At 42.1% G+C, this 15,000-nt stretch overlaps 1 protein-coding gene across 3 annotated transcripts in view; it reads left to right on the top strand.

Annotated features, from left to right (window-relative positions):
- The window catches only part of LOC143021465 (calcium-activated chloride channel regulator 4-like), a 30,568-nt gene that overhangs the window by 3,563 nt on the left and 12,005 nt on the right, over positions 1–15,000 (top strand). For 2 of the 3 annotated variants that reach the window (XM_076178995.1, XM_076178998.1), the window contains exons 2-11: positions 213–635; positions 3,027–3,164; positions 3,895–4,036; positions 5,894–6,074; positions 8,187–8,313; positions 10,138–10,271; positions 11,449–11,649; positions 12,782–12,920; positions 14,384–14,505; positions 14,989–15,000. The exon at positions 14,989–15,000 is cut by the window's right edge and continues 148 nt beyond it. In XM_076178995.1, coding sequence (XP_076035110.1) covers positions 426–635; positions 3,027–3,164; positions 3,895–4,036; positions 5,894–6,074; positions 8,187–8,313; positions 10,138–10,271; positions 11,449–11,649; positions 12,782–12,920; positions 14,384–14,505; positions 14,989–15,000 — 1,406 coding nt within the window. In that variant the 5' untranslated portion in view covers positions 213–425. The remainder of the gene's footprint in view (positions 1–212; positions 636–3,026; positions 3,165–3,894; positions 4,037–5,893; positions 6,075–8,186; positions 8,314–10,137; positions 10,272–11,448; positions 11,650–12,781; positions 12,921–14,383; positions 14,506–14,988) is intronic. The other variant, XM_076178996.1, reaches the window with a different exon arrangement.

Here is a 15,000-nt window from a genome sequence, read left to right as displayed (position 1 = left end):
ATATATATATATATATATATATATATATGTGTGTGTGTGTGTGTGTGTGTGTGTGTGTGTGTGTGTGTGTGTGTGTGTGTGTGTGTGTGTGTGTGTGTGTGTGTGTGTGTGTGTGTGTGTTTGCATGCTTATACAAATGTATAGATAATTTCACTGGGATATGTGTGTAAGCTTATGCATACATATATATGAATATCTTATCATTCATTCAGTAATAACAGGGCATATAACCTCGAATCTCCGGTTGCCTGAAGTGACGTTCGAACTTATCATCGACCGAAACGACACCACTTCTTCACTAACCTCCAGAAGAGACTTTCCTCCGAGAGTCTGAACTTCAACAGCTATAGTAATTTTCATATCCATACGAAGGGCTCGAGTGCCCTTCGTATATCACATCCAGCGTAACATCCCACATAGGCAGCATGATTCCCTCGAGCTTATCGCCCGGACCTCTTCGGCCCCGCTACCGGCGACCCTCGAATTTTCTTCTGTGTCTTCTCCTTCTGGTCCTTGGGGGTCTTCGTCCCTCCGAAGGCTCCTCTGCGGTTCTCGAAGATAACGGCTTCGATGACGTCGTCATCGCTATAGGCTCAGAGGTCTCTCAGGACACGGTGCTCCTGCAGAGCATCAAGGTATGTTATACAAACCTGAATAGAATCACCAGTGACGGTAATGTCGATCAAATAATTCCGACAGTCGTCCCCGGATTCGAACCGAGTTGGTAAGGCGTTGGGTTTGTGTACTCGCAAGTCTTGGTTCGAATCCGGAGAATTATTTGATGTTATTGAGTTCTCTTTGATCTTTTTGGCTAACAAGGGGTATGTCGCGGAGATGACTAAAACTCGTTCGAGGCGGTCAGAATGTAAGTTAAAAATGTTAACCGGCACCTATCGGGTTAATCGAGATTGGCATAACCCAAACAGTTCGTGAACGAAATCGATTGGCGGCGGCTGGAATAGAAGGAAAAGTGACACTAAATTATTTTATACGGTTTTTAGTTAATGGTTATCTCGATGATTCCCTTTGATACGATGACTTTACCTCTATTTCTTTATTCTCCTTCTAATGGACGCCGACAGGTGATCTTTTTCAACTGAGGACAATACGCAACCCCACCTCTTTTGATACTCGTATCGCTTACCTCTCCGCTGTGAAGGTCGCCGTACATAGAACACTCATTCTGTCGTCACGATTTTTTCTTTTTTATTCAAGGGCGGGGAATAAATCTTTATCATATCTATGTGTTCCTACTGTTCATCAACTCCCCCATTTATGATTTACTATTGCTGGTATCGCCAGGGTGTGCCCCGTAGAGGTTCTTGAGTACGGCCCTGTGCTAGGCACGGACACAAATAACACCACAATAATCAGGATCCTTCGTCCAGCAGCCTTTATGACATCGAAGAAGAGGGCGAATTAAAAATCGTGTGGACCAATTTGTATGGTCATATATTTTGGTATACAGTTGATTGATGGTCAGTCTTCACCTGCCTGAGAGGTCATCTAGGCTGAATGAAATTTTCTTTGGTTAGATAAAAAGAGATCCTCATTGGTGCCCAATACACAAGCAATTTTCGTGTCCATTTGTACAATCAATCGAGGATTTACCCATCTATTCACCTCTCCAACTACAAATGTAAGATTGATATTCAGTACAAGGATAGAAAGGTAATAATAAGAATGAATAAATAAATAAATAAGTAAATAGATTAATAAGTAGAATTATAGATTATTCGATCCGCCCCAGACTAGGGTATGCAGCAGTACTGTAATTCTCACACACAAATACGAAATGTTAACCAGTAAGAAATTATTTAGTCACTGTCAAAATATTCCCAAAGAAATTAACAAGATCCTCGTCACAGGGGAAGTGACAAAGATGAATAGAATTGGCTGGCGATATCCAAAATAAAAAGAAAAAAGAAAAAGAAAACGATAAACAGGCACTTAACGGGTTACTGTAGCTCCCTCCAAGCTCACAGTATCATAAGAATGAAGGAGACTGCAAGAGACCATGAGGCCTACACTAGGCAGTTCCATGTCCATGACCACCTGCCATCCCCATCCATAAAGTTGTCTAACCGTTTCTTAAAACAACCGATAGTTTCAGCGCTCAGTACATGGTTACCAAGTCTTTTCCATTCGTTGACCACCCTATTAGTAAACCAATTCTTGCCTATTTCCTTTTTAAATCTAAATTTGTCCAGTTTAAATCCAAGCCGCAGACGGACGTTGAAGCCAGGTTAGGTTACATCACGTTAGGCTAGGATAGGTCAAGTCAGGTCAGAGTACATTACGTTATGTTACGTTACGACGTCGTAACGCAAACGCTTCTGGTCAAACCGTTTACAGCCAAACCGTGTCACAAACGTTCGTAATCCATTCGTCTTGTGACGCAAACTTTCTTTGCCAAAACGTTACTTCTCAATAGACTCGTGACCTAAATATCTCAGACCTGAACGTCTTCGATCAGCCTAAACGTTCACGACCTAAACGTCTTACAGAGCTGGGTCCCCACCCTTTTTGACTTTGTGACGCAAACGTTCTTTGTCAGAACGTTTTGACGTTCTTAATCTGAGGGGTCGTGATCCCCTGGGGGGGGTCGTTTGGGGTTTCTTAGGGGGTCACAAAGGATTCGGGAGAATAACATATTTTCGTATGGTTGAATCAGACACTTGGGCCTTGACCAGTTTGGTAAGTGCAACACTGGCCACAAGTGCGGTGACCTGATACAGTAAACATACCAATCACAATCAGTCTTTTATCTTGCCTTTTCACAAGGTTCGTCGTTTCAAAATTTCTTAAAGGGATTGTGGTAATACCCTGAAGAGTCTCGGGAGGTCACAGGGTGAAAAAGACAAAGAACCACTGGTCTAGAAACAGCTGGAAGAGAAGTAAAATTTCTTCAAGAGCAAGGGACACGTGGTGCGAGCCTTCAACTCCAGGAAGTCGCCGCCCTTTTGAGGAACCGTGACCCAACAACCCATCAACTCAAAACCAAATCAACTCCATTCTATTTCCAGGACGCTGTGGTCAACGCTTCACGAATCCTCTTCGAAGCTACCTCCCGGCGGGCCTTCTTCAGAAGCGTTGATATTCTTCTTCCGAGGTCATGGGACTCCTACTACGGTGGTGTGATCAACCGCACCTATCGCAACCAAGTAAGTCTAGGAAGGAGGAACTTCCTTAAGACTGAGTGAAGTTGTCTGGAGCCAGTCAGAAAAAAATATACAGAGTATGTCACAGGAGATGTGTTGAATCGCAAGGGATTATTATTTGGGGTTCTGGTGTCCGAAATATCTTATTAGTTCTGTTACGACCGTGACCGAATGTCTGTATAATCAAACAATGTAGCACAAGCTGTTGCCTTTTGCCGAATAAACTTTCCTGGCGTTAGACAGAACAATATCACTAAAGGAAGTCTTTGTATCGAGGAGGTTAACGTAGATAACCGTAACCAGTTAGTAACTTAGTTAAAATGAAATATATCATTATCAACGCAAGATATAATGATAAAGTTACTTGGAAACAGAATATATGTATATGACTTTCTTCGCCCCCGTTTTCTTCACTTTCTTCTCCATTTTCTCTCGTTTTTCCTCCTTCTCTTCCCTCTTTTTCTATCCTCTTCATCGCCTTCACTCACGTCCGCTTCTCAGATTCTCCCTTTCCTTGTTTCTCCTTATCAATATGCCTCTTCCCCGTCCCCTCTCCCCTCTTTTACCATCTCCCTATTCCCCTCCCCGTTCCCTCCTTTCCCCCTTCTTCCTTTCCCCTCTTCACCCTCCCTTCTCCCTCCTCCCTTCTTCCATCCTTCTTCTCTTCTATCCTCCTCCTTCCTTATCCTGCCTCTTTAAATCCTCTCAATCCTAAACCGTTTCCACGACACAGGGGAGCGACATGCGTGTGGGCGGGGGCCACCCGTGGTACAGTGGGCGTCCCTATACCGCCCAGCCAATGGGCTGTGGGCGGAAAGGCCTCTACACCCTTCTCCCTCGGGATCTCTACCTCAACCATCTGCACGGACCACCTGGTAAGTGTGAACCATTTGAGTTTTGGAAAACTAGATTTTTTTTTTTTATTGTCACTTTGGACACATCTGAATTCACACAATCTCTTTACTATGGAATTGCTGACACGGGAGTGAATGAAATCACCTGGCGTCAGCAAACGTATTAAAGGGAAAATTACACTTTTTACGGAAGGATCTCATTACAAAAGACTTCTCTTGAAATATTACCCAAACGTCAACCGTACTCTTCCATTAACAATTATGATACATAAGATTGATAATAGATAAATAAATTGTGTTGTTTGGAATATAGCAACAGAGATCTAGAAAGGTGTAGACAACGTCTCATCTATAACAGCAAAGGAAACAGAAGCGTCCATTATGGAGTCATTTTCAATCAGTTCCAGCCTCGTCATCCGTTTGTGAATAACCATTTTTTTTTTTTATCAGTTGCCTTTGTCTTGATGAGTAAGCTTGCAGGACTGTTTTTTGTGGTTAGAGTTGATTACGTCATGCTTGATTGTTTCATTGTTCTGTCCTCTTATCATCGGCCTCACGTCGGCCTGATGTCATGTCATCCAAATTGACGTAGCTGCTGCAGACAGGACCTGGCGTTGCACCTCACACGTGTGATGTTACCACGTATCATCTCCACAAGGTGACGTAGCCCTCCGTCAATATACTTCACACGTATGATATGACGTCTTATCGCCACCTGGAGGTGACGTATCTCTCGTGAACACGTGCGGCGTCATGTCACATCGCCGTGAATTAAATTGTCGTTATATGTCACCCATCCGTCATTCGCGTGACGTGGCGTCATGTCGTCACACCGTGATAACGTGAAAAGAACTGGAGTCATATTGTTACACATTTTATATGTATGATATGGCAATATATCGTGTTCACGAAATGAGATATCCACCGTGACGTGAAGTGACATCACACATGTGATATTTTTGCCTTTCACCGAAAGGTTCTGGAGCTCATTTACTCCCTGATATGTCAGGAATAAACTCGGCCCCAGATCCGTATCTTATTCTTCCACCTTCCTATCACAATGTCTCAACATACATATACATACATACATATATATGTATATATATATATATATATATATATATATATATATATATATATATATACATACACACACCAAATGTTATTCCCCTTTTATAAGAGAGGTAGCCAAATCAAAAGGCAAGTACCCGCTCCCACCCATTCCACCCTTTTTCATTACGGTAGTACTCCTGTGGCGCCATTTATAGTTCTTATTCTGGTTTCCACTAGTCGATATTACTCATCTGAGGGACTCGGGATGAGATGGAATGCAAAAAGGGGGTCATGAGGGATCGCAACCCCATTTCATTCCGAATGTGCCCCCTCGGAGGAATAATAATAATAATGATAATAATAATGATAATAATAATAATAAAAATAATAATAATAATAATAATAATAATAATAATAATGATAATAATAATGATAATAATAATGATAATAATAATAATAATAATAATAATAATAATAATAATAATAATAATGATAATTATGATTATAATAATAATAATAATAATAATAATAATAATAATAATAATAATAATAATAATAATAATAATAATAATAATAATAATAGTAATAATAATAATAATAGTAATAATAATAATAATAATAATAAAAACTAATGTTTCTCAGAATAAAATTCGTGAAGCTTGTCACTATAGCGAAGGTATTACTTAGAGAATTAAATGAAACGAACAAAACCAACTCGAAGGTTAGTTTGAACGTCGTGTGACGTCACCGCGATGACGTCACCACGATGACGTCACTGGAGAGGAACCTGTCTGACGTCTCACGAGGTAAACATTCTTGTTTCAGAAAACCTTCTGATGGTCGAATGGGCGAAGTTGCGGTGGGGAGTCTACGACGAAGTGGGCTTCCCCAACGACCCTATCAGCCCACTTTTCTTCCCCACGCCCCCGTCGCACGCCCAGGCCAACGCCCATCTGGACTATAGCGTCACCGCCTGTTCCAACCAACCTCTGAATGTAACTCTTATGTAAGTGGGAAATAAGAGTGTGGAAAGGAGGGATTAGGATGATGGTGAGGGTCGCAGAGACAGAAGGATCTCAGATTGTATGTGATTAGTAGCTCCCGACAGGTCTATGTAAAACCCCAACACTAAGCTTATGACCTGTTTCCGACCAAATTCGACGTTGGCACTTTCTCATGGTTAGCGCCAGATGGCTATTTCGTATTCATCTTCATGCCGGGGAAAGAGGAGGGAGAGACTCATTCCAATTGCGGCATTGTCTTGAATCCTTTTTATAAACAGAGGAACAGTACAAGTCAGTCTGGTCGCCGGTGGTCGGAAACAGGTCGTGAGCTTGGTGTGACTAGGCTCTAAAGCAGTGGTTCCCAAACTGTGGGTAAATTACCACCCGGGGGGGTGGGGGAGGTAACAATTTTTCTGGGGTAATGGAGGGGTAACAAAAAACAAAAAACAAAATAAAATCCAATCAAATAAAATCAAGAAAACATTACGGTACCAGGCATTAGGATTAATGTTAACTTAGTATGTATAGTTGTAAAACTTAAAAAAAGAAAAGAAAAAAAAAAGTTTGGGAACCACTGCTCTAAAGAAACACAACATGAGGCGTGAGCCTTTGTTAGTTGTAACAAGCGAAACGTTGTACTAATAAGGCCTGTGTCCTTATATGGTGTTTCTTTAGGACATAAGAATGAAGGAGACTACAAGAGACCATGAGGCCTACACCAGGCAGTTCCATGTCCATTACCACCTGTCATCCCCATCCATAAAGTTGTCTAACCGTTTCTTAAAACAACCGATAGTTTCAGCGCTCACTACATGGTTATTAAGTCTGTTCCATTCGTTAACCACTCTATTAATAAACCAATTCTTGCCTATTTCCTTCTTAAATCTAAATTTGTCCAGTTTAAACCCATTACTGCGAGTCCTGCCCTGTTGACTTAATACCATGACCTTGATTGAAGTTATGCCCACCTCTTGTAATCTATCTTGAGCCTTTCGCTGCTAACATGGTTTCCCTCAACTGAATGAAAACATCTGGTGGCAGATGAATTAAATCTAAGTCTAAATAAAAATATTCCTCTAAAAAACGCTGTGGAAGTCGGGGACAGGTGGTATTACGGTGACACTTTGTCCTAAAAATATTATTGAATAAGCACTTATCAGAATAAATAGAAACGCAGCTAAAGAATTATGAAGATCACACAACCCCGGATCCAGTTCATTTACCCAGGGATATTATTTGTGTAATAATATTTTCCCTCGGCACATGGATCTTGCTTAAGGGCCTAGCCACACCAAGCTTCCGACCTGCTTCCGACCACTGGTGGCGACCAGGTTGATTTAATAATAACAATAATAATAATAAAAGGTTTATTTTGATTGCAGTAGTACACTGACAATAATACATTACAAAAGCTGATTAAAAATATAAAACTTAGAGTACTGTATATACACGGTACAAGTTTACATGGAGTTCATTATGTGCACAATGGATGGGATGGCACTGTTTTTGTAGCGGTCAGTCCTTGGCGCTTTGATTGGTAGTAGCCTATTTCTGTGTCTAGTGGCGTGGCGAGTTGGTGGAGCATCGGGAGGGAGTCCTCTTGTTTATAGAAAGAATTCAAGACAATGCTGCAATTGGAATGGATCTCGCCCGTCATGAAGATAAATATGAAATAGCCACCTGGCGCATCCGACCTAGTTATGGACCAAAAGGCTTGTCGGCATGCTCCTTTGAAACAAAAGTGCCACCGTCGAAGGTGGTCGGAAACAGGTGGTACGCTTGATGTGACTGGGGCTTTATCCAGTCTGCCCGTAGCGAACAAGTAATGCCATACTCAAGACCAGGGGTGGGGAACCTTTTTGTGCATGAAGGCCACCTTACAATTCATCGTCCCACATAGATGCCGCACTGAACAACTTTTTTTTCAATTATCTTATCCCTTTTTATAATAAATAATATACTTTTTAAATGATAGATGATATAATTTTTTAGATAATATGTATATCAAAGGCCGCAGAAGGCCGCACTTGATGGACCGGAAGGCCGCAGGTTCCCCACCTCTGCTCAAGACAATTTTAAAGGAGTAATTATGAAATTTTATTTGAATGTAATAGAGACAGCGAGACGGGTGGGCAGTGCGCCATCCTACCCAGTGGGATCCCATCGTCCTCGTGTCGACCTGTCGCCCTCGAGATGCAGCCCTCGACCTCGTCCGCCCTCGCGCGTCAGTACCTGCCCAAGGTGAGCCTCGAACGGTCGACCCTGTAATAGTGAAGTTACAAGATTTGTTATTTAATGGTTTATTCACTTATCTGTTCATTTATTTGTTTGTTTCTTTTTTATTTATATTTTTATTTATTTTTTATTCTTTATTTCTTCATTTATCTCTTATTTACCAATCTATCAATTTATTTATCTTCTTGTTTGTTTGTTTTATTTTATCTTATTTTATTTCATTCTTTAATCCAGGAACGAGCTGACGGTAGCCAGAGTGGGAGGGGGTGGGTGGGTGGTTGGCACTGATGCCATTTTGTGGGAATTTTCCACAAATTTGAGAGAGAAATTTGCTCACGTGGGATTATTTCTGTGTAGAATTTGAAGAATTATATGTTGCAATGAATCTATTTGTGTATATAATAATTCCTTCTTTTTGTGGGGAAAAATGTGGAAATCCAGATTTCCTTGTGGAAAAAAAATCTTATTAATTTGTGGGAACTGGTGGTTGGGTAGGGGAGGATGGGGGGGGGCGAAAGCAACGAAACTAACTGGACAGAACCTACCAGCGGCATTTAGCCAGACCTGGGTGCGTTCCTCTGTGCGTTCCTCGGTGCGTTCCGCTTTAGTTTGGCCGCGGTTAGCATTCCCAAAATATTAAAGCAATATAGGTGCCGGTATATTATGTGCCCTACCTTTTGCATGTGGCCTATGAAATTTTTCTTTGGTATGGTACGTGGCCTATCGGACTTTTATTTCGGTATGAACCTGTCTCTTAAGCTTTAATGATTTGGGAGCGCTAACCGCGGTCAAACTAAAGCGGAGTACACCGAGGAACGCATATAGGAACGCACCAAGGAACGCGCCCAGCTCTGCATTTAGGTGATAGTAAGTCTGGCACAGGAACGCAATAAGCTTGGATTCCTTGTCTTGGTGCCGACCATGAAAGGAACTAATATCCAACTTAGTCTTCTTGAGAGTGCTTGCTTGCTTGCTTGCTTGTTCTGTACTTTCCCAAACACATTCAGACATTGCCCCAACCTCCCTCATCTCAGATTTCTACATAAAGGTGTATATCTTATCTCGTCGTCCTCCTCCTCCTCCTTCTCCTCTTCCTCCTCCCACTCCTCCTCCTCCTCCTTGTCGTCCTCCCCCTACTCCTCTTCCTCCTCTTTCACCTGTTCCTCCTTTTCCTCCTCCCACTCCTCCTCCTCCTCCTCGTCCTCACCCTACTCCTTTTCCTCTTCTTTCTCCTCTTCTTCCTCCTCCTCCTCCTCTTCCTCTCACTCCCCCTCCTCGTCCTCCTCTACTTCTCTTCCCCCTCTTTCTCCTCTTCCTCCTCCTCCTCTTCTTCTTCCTCTTCCTCTTCCTTCTTTTCCTCATCTTCTTTCTTCTTCCTTTTCCACTTTCTTCTTCTCTTTCTTCTCCTATTCCTCTTTCCCCCTGTCCCTCTTCCTTAACATCATTCCCCGCCCCTTTTCTTTATCGTCCTCCTCTTCTTCCTCTCCCTCTCTCTCCTCCTCATCCTTCTCTTTGTTCAACCTTCACTCTCGGCGTCCATTTTCCACCTTTCCAGGAGCAACTAAATATCGTTTTCTGAAAGGCCTATTCATCACTAATCACTTCTGATTGTCCCGTTTATACAGTCTCCGTGCATTATTCTTTTTATTTTTATTTATTCATTTATTCATTTATTTACTAATTTATTTATTTATAGATCTATTTATTTATTTATTTATTTATTCATCTATTTTTATTCCTTTAAACACTTATGGTAACAATAAAAAAAAATAAAAAAAAAATCAGCAGAACTTTTCGCTTCTCTATATAAATGTCCCGCTTCTTCCTGAGGCGCCTTACTTCTGCACCGGGTCCGACGGCGACCGACCCCACGACCCGACGGCGCCGACGCTGCACAACGTTGTCTGCGGCGGACGAAGCGTCTGGGAGGTTCTCGAGGAACATCCGGACTTCGCGGAAGGAAGGTGAGTCTAAGAGGTGGAGGTCGCCAACCTAACTATAAAGGTGAGAAGTCTACGCCAGGAGGAGCGTAGTTGCGGCCGAAGCCGTCACCTTTGCCCAGTGCGCGTATGTGTGTCCGTGTGTGTCCGTGTGTGTGTGTTTGTGTGTGTGTGTGTGTGTGTGTGTGTGTGTGTGTGTGTGTGTGTGTGTGTGTGTGTGTGTGTGTGTGTGTGTGTGTGTGTGTGTGTGTGTGTGTGTGTTCACTTGGTCTTTGGATCACGTGTTGGACTCGTGATCGACAGCTATTTCCCTCCTGGAAGAGAGCTCAGAGCTCGTAGGTCCGATCTATGGGTAATGCTATGACCTTGCACACACACTCCCCGCCCACGAGAGTCAGAGTAACGACCCGAGGCACAGCGATACCGAAATAATTTCGGCCCTGGGCAGGATTCGAAATTATTTCGGTGTGTGTGAGTGTGCGTGTGTGTGTGTGTGTGCGTGCGTGTGTGTGCGTGTGTGTGTGTGTGCGTGTGTGTGTGTGTGTGTGTGTGTGTGTGTGTGTGTGTGTGTGTGTGTGTGTGTGTGTGTGTGTGTGTGTGTGTGTGTGTGTGTGTGTGTGTGTGTGTGTGTGTGTGTGTGTGTGTGTGTGTGTGTGTGTGTGTGTGTGTGTGTGTGTGTGTGTGTGTGTGTGTGTTCGTGTGTGTGTTTGTGTGTGCGTGATGTATACACTTATGTGTATATACACCTGTATGCAGATATAAGCATATACACTGGTTTGCTGACCTATAACATCTATAGACGGATTAGCAAGCAAATTACAAAGGATTACAAAGGCGGAGCATGCCGACAGGAGACCTTTTGGTCCATATCTAGGTCGGATGCAAAAAAAAGACAAAATAAATCATATTAATAATAAATAAAAGCTATAATAATGTAAATAACAAATAAAATACATAAATAAATGCATAGGTAGAGTTGAATAACAAACAAACAGGTAAATACTAAATGATAATAAAATGACATATAACTAATAATAAATGAAAATCAGACAGACAAATTATAACAAAACAAATAATATAACATAAATTATAATCATTACAGCATCTTACTTAGGTATTTATCTAAATGATTCTTAAAGCTTCGAACTGAACTAACTTGCACTACCTGGGCAGGAACATAACTCTTCACTCTCTCCCCCAGGAACCCCCCAATGCATAATGATCCCCCAGAAACTAAGGTCCAGGTGGTGGGTTTAGCTAAGAACCCTCACTTCGTCATAGTCTTGGATTACACCAAGTCGATGAAAGAAGAGAAACGTCTACAGCGCCTCCTTCGGGCTCTCAAGTCATGGATCCTCCGTCATGCTCCCTCCGAGGCGTGGATCACCCTTATCAAGTACAGGTAACACTTACTTACTTCTTACTTCAGCTCCCAGTAGTAGGCGTTATGCCTGTCAGTGGTCCCAGCATGTTCCTCCATCTGGCTCTATCATGGAAGGCCCCTTCCTCCCTCAGAGTTTCGATGTTGGGCAAGTCATGTCTGCTGAGGGCTTCTTCAACATTTTCTTTCCATCTCTTTCTCGGTCTTCCTCTTGGCCTTCTTCCATCCGGCATCCACTCCCAGCATTCCCTTGCAATTCTCCCTCCATCCATTCTTTCTAAATGTCCTAACCATCTTAACTGGGCAGCATCTATTTTGCTTAGCATGGAACAGACGCCAATGCTTTTCCTTTTACAAAATACTATAATAAAAAAGTAGTGCAGAATGATAATTCTTTGTTCATTACGATGCCAGCAACAAGGAATAGACTTAGTAACCATGTAGTGAACGCTGAAACTATCGTTTGTTTTAAGGAACGGTTAGACAACTTTATGGATGGGGATGACAGGTGGTCATGGAGATGGAACTGCCTGGTGTAGGCCTCATGGTCTCTTGCAGTCTCCTTCATTCTTATTCTAATGAATGTCATCATATTATTTATCAGGTGCTTTATGGGTGCCTCTAACAAGCATTAAAGGACTCCGCCAATTACTTCCATCCGTCCTGACAGCTAGTCATTTGGTGTCCATTGCGGGAGATTTCGTTTAAGTTGTCTAGTATGTTCCAGCTTGCACGGTATTCATTAGTATATGTTTGTCTTTAGTTACGGATAACATAAAGGTTCTTGAAACAAATGAAAACACAAACGCGTGCACACACACACACGCGCGCACACACACACACACACACACACACACACACACACACACACACACACACACACACACACACACACACACACACACACACACACACACACACACACACACACAGAGGACCCTACGGTATTACTACTTTTCTGTACATTACAGTTAATAAATGTAAATGTAATTAGGTAAGAACACACACATTGATACATACACACGCATTGTCCATTGATCGGACTGTATCTGACCTCTGAGTTCTTATACGGTAGGGCAGTAGCTGTCGATCACGTGTCCATCAATGAATCACATTGTCTGTCACAACGTCTAATCTTGTCCTTCCAACACAGTGTAAAGGCTCATGTGCTTCACGGACCTGTCCAACTCCTGACGAATAAAAACCGCAAGGACGCCGCCGAAGCCCTACCGGACACTCCCGACGAAGGGACCAGGCGATGCAGTGTATGTGGATTGTGGAAGGCACAAGAGGTATGGAGAAAAGTCAGTTATTATGTAATAGTGTAAATAATAGTACGTCTTCCTTTAGTCCTTTCACTTCTACCCCGAGGTGTTAGTACTGCGCCTATTAATGATACAAGTAATGATAGTTGCTGTCTCAAGTTTTACTCACTGGAAACTTGTAGGCTCACGTAGATCCCCAAAAACGGAACTTTAAACAGATCTCTTTGTTGTGTTGGTACAGGGGTTCTTAACCTTTTTTCTCCAATTCCCCACTTTTTAGTGAGCCAACTCTCCATTTCCCACCACAGCATCGGTCTTTGACAAATTCGATTTTAACCCATGTAGTGTTTAGTACGTAAATATACGCTTTGCTTTTTTGTGCCATTTTACGGCCCTTAATTTTTGTTTGCATATATTAGATTTTTTACTAACAGTTATCACATTCCCCACTTGGCAACTCCGCCACTCCCCACCAGTGGGGAATTCCCCACAGGTTAAGAACCACTGTGTTAGTATAAACCTATCTCTGTATCACCGAATGGAAAAAGTAGGATGAAGAGACCAGTTACCTGTTCTCACCCCAACTTGTGTGGAAGACCTACGGTCAAAGTTGGTTAAGAGAGAGCTTGGGGTCTGGTCCGGAGACCGGACAACGACCCCTCGGGGTTGCATCTCAAGATGAAGGTGGCGGGTTGACGGGTTTTTAAGAATAATAGCAATGAGATGATTCTCTCTACCGTCCATCTTTCAGTAGGTCCACCTCTAACAGGTTCCCAGATTGGTCCCTACTGCTGATGATGCTATTACTATCACTACCATTACTATTACTACTATCTCTGTTACTATTAGTATTACCACCACCACCACTACTACTACTACTACTACTACTACTACTACTACTACTACTACTACTACTACTACTACTACTACTACTACTACTACTACTACCACTAATGCTAATACTAATACTAAAACTAGTACTAATACTACAGCTGCTACTACTGCTGCTGCTGCTACCTTTACCATTACTTCTACTACTACTATCACTGTTAGTACTACTGCTACTACTGCTACCACTATTACTTCTGTTACAACAACTACCATTAATGTTAATGTCACTACTACTATCACCACTACTGTTACTACTACCTCTATTCTTACTACTATCATTACGGCCACAACAACTGCTACTACTACCACTATCACTACTATTATTACTGCTTCCACTACTACTAGTACTAGTACCATTGCTAATATTATAATTGTGTGCGTGTGTATGAGTGCGTGCGTGCGTGTTTGTGTAAATGCCCTTCTACAATACTGTGACAGTTTCAATTATAACGCCATACTGCATATAGAGGTGTCATGCATAAACACGTAAGCTATAACAGTATCTGGCATATGCCATACATTGAGAGCATAATACTGCGATATAATACTCCCTTCGAATTTTATGCTTCCACGAATCTTTACCATTACACCTTCCTCAGACCCTTGGCGAGACTTCGGGTGTCATTCTTCTGTCGAAATGTGGTCCTGATAACGGGTATGCCGAAGACGTTCTCCCTGTCCTCAAGGGAAACCGTACAGCCGTCGTGGGCGTCGCCCTCGGGTATGTGCTCCCTCCTGAAGGAGATGGCTTCTGTTTGGAGTTTCTGTTATGAGTTCTTTCCGTGGTACGCGAGGTCCCACGGCTTCGACGAAGAAGAATATATTTATTTAGGGTTTTGAAAATCACAAAGGGTCTGGGAAAGGCGGCTCTTGTCTCGGAAGGGTTGGTGTTCCTGGGTGGGAAATGTAAATGCTCATAATGCAGGTGGATTTCCTTTAGCCCTACTTCCTAGGTTGTCAACAAATATGTATAAAAAATTTCTGTATCTGATCGTTTTCCTTTTATCCTGGTCAAGATTTCAATCAGGTCACACCATTGAGATGAGGAATGGGTATATACATATATATATATATATATATATATATATATACATATATATATATATATATATATATATATATATATATATATATATATATATATGAATGCTTCACTTGTAAATAACCCCTTCCGAGGACTCTTACCTTTCCTCTTCCCAATCAGCCTGAAGACAAA

This window comes from Oratosquilla oratoria, chromosome 42 (genome assembly GCF_046742065.1).
Source record: "Oratosquilla oratoria isolate Oo_2021 chromosome 42, ASM4674206v1, whole genome shotgun sequence".
NCBI classification, from domain to species: Eukaryota; Metazoa; Arthropoda; class Malacostraca; order Stomatopoda; family Squillidae; genus Oratosquilla; species Oratosquilla oratoria.
The sequence above is the reverse complement of the archived record's forward strand: the minus strand, read 5'-3'. Positions and strand labels throughout refer to the sequence as shown.